Here is a 10,243-nt window from a genome sequence, read left to right on the forward strand (position 1 = left end):
TACATCATATTATGGCATAGAAGGGGCTCTGCTTGGGACATCTTACAATAAGCCAGAACGAAAAGCCACTTGGCTCATTATGGAAGGCTCGAGTCCTTCTACTACAAGTCTGGTCATTCATCTGATCAGGCTTTTCCTGCACACGTCACAGTGCAGGAAATGGATTCCCTTGGCAAAATCAGATACTTGCCAAAAGGTACCCCATGGGGTTCCCAAAACCATGATCACATATCAGAAAAATGGGGGTGGGTATTTTGCACTACAATGGGAAAAGATCAGGCATGAAAATAAGTAGCATAGTACCTTTTTCTCACAGAAAAGCCAAACATTAGCCTAGCTGAATGGCAATGGGGCTAAATCTCCTGATGATCAGCTGCAAATATCTCTTGGCAGAACACCTAGAATTAGCCTCAGATTACTGCAGAAAATAATACATTTAATATGTGGGAAATCTGTAAGATCTTAATGTGAACATGCCCTTCAAATATTTGACATGTTGATCACAATAAGGACATGGATAATTAATTTGTAAAAAAGAAAATGCTCACCTACCAAACTACATGATGATTTTTAGCTTTTGTAGTATTTAGGAGCAGGAAAGCAGGTGCATTAAGCAAGGAAAGGGGTTAATTTACCAAAAGACCACATTCCTTACAGAAAGCAAAGCAGAACTTATGGGGGTGGTGGGAGTATTGAAGCCATGGATCTTTGTCTCTTTTCAGTAGACATGCCTGTAAGCTTTGCCGTTCAGATCTTTAATAAGCATACGAAAGTAGTGACTAGGTGAACCTCATTAACTGAAGAGGGGGATAAGTATCCCTGCACAGAACAGTCCAGAAAGGCTACTTGGTCCAAGCAGAACAAAAGCAAAACCTAAAGTTCAGCTGCATCTCACAGCCTCCCATAATACACTCACAGTCTGGAGATACTACAATGTACTAACTACTAGGGGCCTGCGTTATTGGTACAAGTTTTGTGAATTAGTATACTTATAATAACGTAAGATATATATAAATTCACACGCTGATGGAAAGACAGATAGCTAAATTAGATAATTAAATTACAATTGTAAATTCAAATTACTTATTAAACAATACCCAAATGAAAGGAAAGTAAGCAAAACAATAAAGAAGTAAATTAAACACATTGACCTCTTGGATCCATTAGTGCTTGCTGCGCCTTGCAACTTAATGATTTTAGACAAAACGATGTTATTTTTATTTAGCAGATTTAATGCAGAAAAAAAAATGCAAACAATTAGAAGAATTAGAAGAATAGCAAAACGCAAACAATGCATCATAAGAAAGTAGAAACTCAAGGACCAAGGTATGGTAATGATATACCGGTAATGATATCAATGTCTTCATTATTTAGTATAATAGGCTTGGCACAGTGTAATAACTATAGATGTGGAGTGTCTATATGGTTATATGCCTTGTAATATTAGCAGTGATTACAAATAATATCATGTATTTCTTAAGAAATATTACATTCATTTTTAATGACTAACACATGATATGGCGGAGTTAAATTGTCCACATTTTACACTTCTTAATCTAATAGAATAGTTCACACAAAATCTGATTTACTGATATTAATTATATTAGATAATCATAGAGAAGAACACTATACTGTTGCATGACAAATTATATTATATATATATATATATATATATATATATATTCATTTTGCATATGTGTGTGCACTATTGTATCATGTTGAATTGATATTCAATACTATATATCTAAATAGCGATAGACAGATTGATAGATAGATGGATAGAAGGATAGATAGAATGTTGGTATTTTCTTGTGATCCACTATTTGTTTAGGTAACAATTTCACAAATACAAGCAATTAAGACGGTTAGTAAAGCCTCTGTTTACTAAGGAATTACCTCTACTGACCATTACCCATCATGTCCACATAGGATAAAGAGGATAAGCTTTACAGGCTGGGGGTCAACTGAGCACAAAAGAAAGAAAATATACCAAAAAATCTATGCACAAATTAAGCATTTAATGTGTGGTACCGTGACCACCAGCATGAATTGCGCAGTTTCGGACACCAGTAGTGTTACCATATTGCTAAGTGCAAAAACATTTCACCACGGCCAAAGTGAACACAGTAAACTTTTTACTTTTAATAAAAAGAACTTAAAATAAAGCAATTTGTGCAAGACATTATCCAAAAAATGTATAGTTGAATTTTACCTAAAACTAGCCCACTGGAATTCTCCCCTGGTGTTTGTTAGCAAATTTTGTGACAGCCCGTTCCAAGTACAGTTCATACCGTTCTGAAACAGTCCTAGAATTGTTTTCTAAATTAACTCCATAGTGAAACCATTAATGATCATGTTCTTCGAGGTCACCCTTTTGTTGTTGAATAGCCAGTAGGCATTTACAGCAGTGAAGGATTGATGATGGAGAGGTTTCACATTCAAGCTTTAGGACGAGACTAAAGATAGCAATTTCTTAAACAGGATTGTATAATGATTTTTTTTTTTTGATGGGGTGCTGTGTAAGATTAAGTGTACCATTGGACTTGGGCTGTTCACGCTACATGGTCCTTCCCTCTACCCACCATCTATTGTCGGCAAAATAACTTTTCTGTTCCAGAAAGTTTTGTTCTGGTGAAACATTACTTGGACAACAGCAGCAATATCCCTGGTGCTACCTGCAGAAAAACAAGAAATGTATTCAGAAGGCCCATCAGCCCACCCTTTCACTCCACAGACTGTTATCAATGGGATTGCCTGATAATTTGATGGAAAACTACATCTCGCAGTATGTCTTAAGACATGTAGACCTTTAATGACGACTTGCCACTAGGTCATAAGGGACCAGTTTTTGATCTTTATTGCTGCTGCTCCCCTGAGGATTTTTTAAAATTGAATTTAATTTTAAAATCGGCCATACAGTTGCAGAGATATGGGTGTTTTATTAAGTGGTAATTTTTATTTCCTTTACTAACGGGGCATGGTTGAGAGGATTCTCTGGGGGTGTGTCTTTAAGCTGCTCTGTATAATTAACCTTTGAGCAACGCCACCTTAGTAAAAATTAGCACCAAAAAAAGGTGCGTATATTGGGACCCATATGGCAGATATACAGAAACAAAATAAAATACTCAAGGAGAGTAGCAGAAATAAAAAAAAAAAAAAATAGATCAAAAGCTGAGCACTTTTGACCTGGTCAGAGATCCTCTTTAAGACATGCTGGCATGCTATGAAAGTCTGAAATTGCTGGATTGAGGATCTCAGGTGTTTTCAAGGTTCATTATCTCAATGGAGGCTTTATGTCTGAAAGTAGTGAGGTCGGAGTGAAGAGTTTGGTGCTGCTATTGTGGTACGAGGCCACGTTCTTCATTAACTACTAGCTGGGCCTTTTGTCTTTAAATTGTGGAATCACTGTCTTTGCGGCAGTCAGCAGGATGGGAGTGAAAGTCATATAGAAATGCTGCCCTACATATGGTGCTCACAAATCAGCAAAAAGATTGGTGAGGAGCCACAGGGATCCACAGGTGTAAGGCCTCATTCACATCCATTTTTTCTTTTTTTGTATATAATACAAAACAAACTGCTTTACATTTTTTTACCATCCAGTTGGTATCTCTTTCTCCTATGCAAAAAATAAAAAATTCCAATCAACTCCTTTATACTAAACAGTAAAAAATGGACAACATTCGGATGAAACCCAGATGCCAACTGAGTGCTATTCATTAGCATGGTGGACCCAGTCACTGGAATTCGCGAATTTGACCCGCAAATCAGATAAAAAAAAAAAGGACTTGGTCCATTAAGAATAATATACACGTGAACTTAACCATATAATATTCGGCTCCTGGTTGGGTAAATATCTCAGTCTGTTTACAAAGTACAGGATTCTCATTGAGAAGTATTGAAAGTTACTATATGAGTAGATAACCTCCAGGATTAAAGCCACCCATAAAGTTATAGCAGCAGATTGTGTGTTAAGTAACTCATAAAATCTCAGTCTCCCTATTTGTTTTTGCTTTTTCCATTGCAGTGACTATTAGATAAAATAATTATCTATAATGTATTTGTTGAAAAAAAAATAATTTAATTGACATTTATTTATCCTCAATCATCTCAAATGTAAATTTTTGTCTTATTTTTCCAAATTAAATTTCTACTCCCATTATCCTACTCTTACATTATCTAACCACCTGGACATTAGTAACCACTAAGATGGTAGCCATCTTTAGAAAATATAATGTTACCATGGTTACACAATGCATCCCTTACCATAGGTTGGAAATTCGCTTAGTGATAAGCGAAGACTTTACAACTATTCTCTGCACACGCAGGAAGATATTTAATTGCGGCTTTACCTTTGTTTTCAGGTTCCAATTATATCAGAATTAGAGCAAAAGCTGCAGTTGGAATTTGGAGCCTCTTCCTGTAATCGCTGAACAATTACATTTAGTGCAATGGTTACATTTCTGAAATTGGGTTTAATTACTTTAGAGGGGATTTGTATCCAGAAATAAAGAAAATATTAGTAATGGCAAGTGAGAAAGTGAGTATATAGCTAGACAGATATAGATATGAGATAGATAGATATGAAATAGATGGATAGATATAGATAGACATAGATATGAGATAGATGGATAGATAGATAGAGAGATAGATAGAGAGATAAATAGATAGCTCTTCTAGGGATATTTCTTCATAATAAGCTAGCCATTCAGTATGTGCCAATTAATTGACTTGAAGTTATAGGAAGTGACCAATACAATCCAGCTGCCCCAAAATGAGTAAATACTTACTAAAATCATATTAAAAGTAAAGAATTATAGACTTTGCCTTAACAATAAACTTGTTCTATTTCAATGAGAAGTTTATCCGTTTTCATATTCTAATAAATACATCAGCAGTGACCAAATCCGGAAATACAGTACATGGGAACATGCTCATTACTTGAGAAATACAGATTAACCATAACAATAGAGCGACCTTTCTTATATTGTTCAGTTCCCCTCATGTCACCAAAACAGAAATATATACCACAGTAGCACTTCTATATGCAGACCATCAATGAGCTTTGGGCACCTAAGACACTCAGATTTCCTTCATTGGACCAATGCATACCGGAATCCCCCACAAGACTTCCCGATTTAGACATGCTCGCAAATAGTTCTTGAGCCATCACAATGTAGTCCTTGCCAAAATTGTTCTGATTCTTACACTTGCCCATTTTTCCTGCTTTCAACACACATCATGTTCAAGAATTCACTTTTCACTTGCTGCCTAATATATTCCATTCCTGGAAAGGGCCTCAAGATGTAAGGGGGCCTCCAAAGTAGGTGGAATTGTCCATTATGATGAACTATTGGACTGCAAAGGGCCCATATATTGTTTCTGCACGGGGGCCTCATATCTGTGTCCGCAAGTGAGATAATCAATATTCAAAATAATGTTATGGCTGATCAATTAGTGTGTGTGTAGATTATATATATATATATATATATATATATATATATATATATATATATATATATATATATTACATATATAGTATATATATAATATATATATATATATATATATATATATATATATATATATATATTATACACACATACATGCATACATACATACACACACACATATTTTAGTATTTCCATTATGTGTATATAAACTGTGTGTGTGTGTGTATATATATATATTTGTAAATAGATTTGTTGTATTTTTCTCAGATTAGACAATATAGTCAACAGGGACATAACTATAATAGTAATAATAGTGTATACAGTTAGACAAAAATTGTCATATGTTGTATAATACCTATCATGAAGGATAAACTTTGAGCACTTTTTCTGGATTTTGTTATTAATCATATTCATCAACTGCAACAGGTCCAGAAAATCTTTAATACTCACACACATCTAGGTCATTAATTTAGGAAGAAAATTTTAACATTAAAAACAAAAAGCAAAATGTATCTAATGAACTGGTAAATAATAAACAGCTAAAATATATATTGGCATGTAAATAGTAGTAAAGTAAAACATACAAAACTACACACCCTAAATGGATGATGATACAATGTGTTTATACATATATACTACATAGATGGATAGCTCATGTAATCTGTAATTGTATTAAACATTCATAACTATGTATATATATATATATATTATGTTTGTTCACATATATATTAAATAGATTCAAGTTTATATCCAAATGTGAACCATCAACCATAGACACGCGCATAATAAATTTTGGCATTGATAGCATTAAAAGAGGATGCATTGGCTTTCATTCTGCCCCTTGGCTCTCGGGATCAATGTTGAGATACTAGTGTAATGTGATACAAAGGGATATACGAGAATATGCCTTCATATGTAGAGTGCACAAACATAAGACACAATGAAGCCATACTTACTGTTAGTTTGGAGTCACAATAGGCTCCTATCCATGGAAATTTACCCAGATTGTAGAGCTGTAGAGCAGAGTTAGAAGTGAAGAATACAGTTCATGTTGTTTACCATGACATAAAAAGATGATGTTTTTCCAGAAATATATATTTAATATGGGAAAAAGGCTGGGTGCAGTCTGATAAAAATGGTGCCTTCAGTGATCTCTGCACAAGGCCCAATCTGGAACTTATAAAGGTTTATGATCTCTTCAAATCAAAGAGTTAAACCCTTAATGGGTCGAACCATTGAGCCGTCTCCCTGGCACTTGGTAAAGTAGCTCTCAATATGACTCAGGCCTCCTGAGCACTCTCTGACCCTCTTATACATATCTACAGAACCCCTCATGTACAGAGATACAAATAATGAGAGCAACACACACCTTTTATTTCTAGTTTTAAGTAGCTAAGGGGGGAAAAAAATCCCTATTCTAAGCTCATGAGGGTCCATTAACTATATTTTACCATGTGCTTGTTACATAGCACCTATGCCAGTCGTAGCCTTTCAACTCAGAACATATGTCCAAAATACATCCCAACATCTAATATACTAAGAGCAAAAAAAACATCCACATAATCATAAGACTAAGAATGTACAGCCAGGGAAGAAGGAACATAAGTCACTGATACACAGTCCTGTATTATTACTAGGGGGAATATTATTTCTAATGTGATTATTATTAGTGCTATTTATATACTGTTACTATTATTTCTCGTGCGATTACTTCTAATGCTATTATTACTAGTGCTAATATATCTAGTGCTACTAATACTTTTTGTCTGGATATAGTATTGGTAAGTATGGCTGTCTTTTTTTTTCTGTGTTTTTAATTCATACCCTTTTTTTAGTGACTTTCTATGAATTATTTCTTATCTTATCATTGTTATACCGTACTTAGAGTTATCATTACGTCTGATATAATTATTAGCATAATATTCTTGAGGACACTACTGGTATGTATGTCAATGACGGATCATCACCTCGCTTGGCCGAGAAGTTTTCTTCCCTTTGGGTAACCTGGATAAAAGAATTTAAACTATAAGTACAGGATGGATACAAAGATGACAAGGTAAAATAAAAATGTAAAAAATGTATGCAATGTTCTAATAGAATGGAAGCCAATCCCAAGACCCCAACAACTAGGACCTTCCAAATAGCAAGACTCCAAATTGCAGTGTGGAAAAAAATGGCTGTATGTTATTCAACCATGGGGAAAATAAAATGCCATTTTTTTCACTTTTCAGTTTGGAACGCTACTGGATTTTATACCTACTAGATAAATATATGTAAAAGGAGACCGCTCTGACATTAATTTATATGAGATGGAATATTTTCTTCAACTTTACTATAAAATGACCTGCGTACAAAATGTGTATTACTCTATATTTCTAGTCAAACACTAGAATACTCTTAAAATGGAATATAGTGTATGTATATGTGTGTGTGTATATATATATATATTATATACATACATACATACATATACATATATATATATATATATATATATATATATATATATATATATATATATATATATATATATATATATATATATATATATATATATATATATATATATATCTCCCGCTAAGTGTATTCTCGTATTTGATTGAATAGAGTAATAAAGTAATGCACATTTTGAACAGCGATCATTTTCTAGTATATTCATCCACATAAAAAAAACCAGACATTTTGTTTTAGAAATATATATTAATATATTAACTTCTGCCTTAAGGAACAATTACTGTATAAACTATGTACAATTTTATCTCACCCCTCCATTATACTTCAATAAATAGCTTTTTTAAAAAAAATTGGGATATACATAGAGAGGAAAGGTAATTTTCTTATTTAGTTTATAGAAAATGAAATCAAATCACATATAAAATATAAAAAATGTTTAGTTTTTTTCTTAGCAATAAAACATTTTGTTATTTTCCTGCTGCTCTACTATGGATAGCATTTTACATATTTGCACCTTAACCACACATTGCCTAAGAAATCTACACCAGAGAGAGACATTAAAAAAAACAATTTTATGTACAGTATAGTGTGATACATAGCAGATAATCTACATATGTTACAGAAGGCCAGCTGCTGGAATGGAGATGTATGTGATACAAGTCATACTCCGCTTTCCTTCAGCACCACAGATAGAGAGCGGGGAATGTGCCCTGTACGAACATCAAGCCTTATACAACTTGTTGCTGACTGTAAGAGCCAAGGCTTCTTCTTGAGACATAACATTTTGGTGCCTACCATGAACAAGGATTCTGAAAACATACTTACATTTAGGCGTTGAATGTTCTTGGCATCTTATACCACTTGAGGGTCTGTACAAAGATCTTTTCTTCTCCATGTTTCAGCTTCTCAGCAGGTAGATTTGTCGGACTTTTCTACCATTACTAGGAGGTGTTTACTCTTGATTATTCATAGATGTTGAGAGTTATTTACATCACTGGCCCAGGAATGTACTTCCAGAAATGGCTCTAGCAGGTTCACATTAGGGTCTTCATTAGGAAAGTAACTGCATCTTTAGTCAATTATCTTGGAAATGTGTGAATGAGTATTGTGTGATGGTCTCCTGTTGCCCCTCCCAAGCCTCCCCCTTCCCTCCCACTTCAATGAGTGTTGTAAACCTGGCTACAGGCTAAAATAAACCCGAGATAAGAGAGCTTAGGTCTCGCCTACTTTGTAAGGCGATCAATCGGATCTCAGGCGTCCTCCAAGCACTCTCTTACGTAGACAACATCCATAAGGAGAAAGAATTGACACTACACAAGGCTGATCAGATCATCAGTTTTTTACCTGCTTGGTCGCTGAACCATGTCGTTGAGCCCAAAGCATACTACACCTTTTTCAGTGACCGACATTCTGAGTCCCATTGAAGAGACCTACAAGAAGTTTGGTGGCATGGACAACACTGGTAACCTAAGCACTTCTCTAGGAGCCTACAGACAGACTCACGTCTCCCAGACAGGGATGCAGCAGCACGCCATGGGCCATAATGCCACAGTAACCACCACCTATCACATGCCACACAGTGTTTCTCAGTTTTCACATGGTGCAATGGGTGGTTACTGCAATGGAAGCATCAGCAATATGGGAGATATTTCTACTTATCAAGATACCATGAGAAATAGTGCAGCGGCTACAGGCTGGTATGGAGCAAACCCAGACCCCAGATACTCAACAAGTAAGTATGGCTTTCTTTTTATGTCTATAAAATTATCTTAGAGCATTATTTGAATTGTTAGGCCATGTCGTATAGTTTATTAGACGTAATAAGACAGTCATAATGTAGATCAAGTGAAATGTTGGGTGAAGGACTTACAATGTCAACAACCTAATCACATGTATATTAGTTTCTAGATTTATGGGACCATCTACTGGGATGAACATGGCTGGTATGGGCACTTTACAAGGTATAGCAGAAGCTGCCAAGTCAATGGCTCCTCTTCATGCAGCTCCTAGAAGGAAGAGAAGAGTCCTTTTCTCTCAGGCTCAAGTGTATGAGCTGGAAAGGAGGTTCAAGCAACAGAAGTATCTCTCAGCACCTGAACGAGAGCACCTGGCCAGCATGATTCACCTTACCCCTACTCAAGTAAAGATCTGGTTCCAGAATCATAGGTACAAGATGAAAAGACAAGCAAAAGACAAAGTCACACAACAGCTTCAGCAAGAAAGTAATCTGTGCCAACAACAATCACCTCGCCGAGTGGCAGTGCCCGTCCTTGTAAAAGATGGCAAGCCATGTCAAAACAGTTCAAATAGCTCAACAACTGGACAAGTAACACAACAAC

The 10,243-nt window shown here is 35.2% G+C and overlaps 1 protein-coding gene across 1 annotated transcript in view; it reads left to right on the forward strand.

Annotated features, from left to right (window-relative positions):
• Nucleotides 1–9,160: 9,160 nt before the first annotated feature.
• NKX2-4 (NK2 homeobox 4) overlaps nt 9,161–10,243 on the forward strand; it is a 3,172-nt gene continuing 2,089 nt past the window's right edge. The window contains exons 1-2 of the mRNA XM_075338100.1: nt 9,161–9,636; nt 9,806–10,243. The exon at nt 9,806–10,243 is cut by the window's right edge and continues 2,089 nt beyond it. Coding sequence (XP_075194215.1) covers nt 9,267–9,636; nt 9,806–10,243 — 808 coding nt within the window. The 5' untranslated portion in view covers nt 9,161–9,266. The remainder of the gene's footprint in view (nt 9,637–9,805) is intronic.

Source organism: Anomaloglossus baeobatrachus, chromosome 3, assembly GCF_048569485.1.
Source record: "Anomaloglossus baeobatrachus isolate aAnoBae1 chromosome 3, aAnoBae1.hap1, whole genome shotgun sequence".
In the NCBI taxonomy this organism is placed as follows: Eukaryota; Metazoa; Chordata; class Amphibia; order Anura; family Aromobatidae; genus Anomaloglossus; species Anomaloglossus baeobatrachus.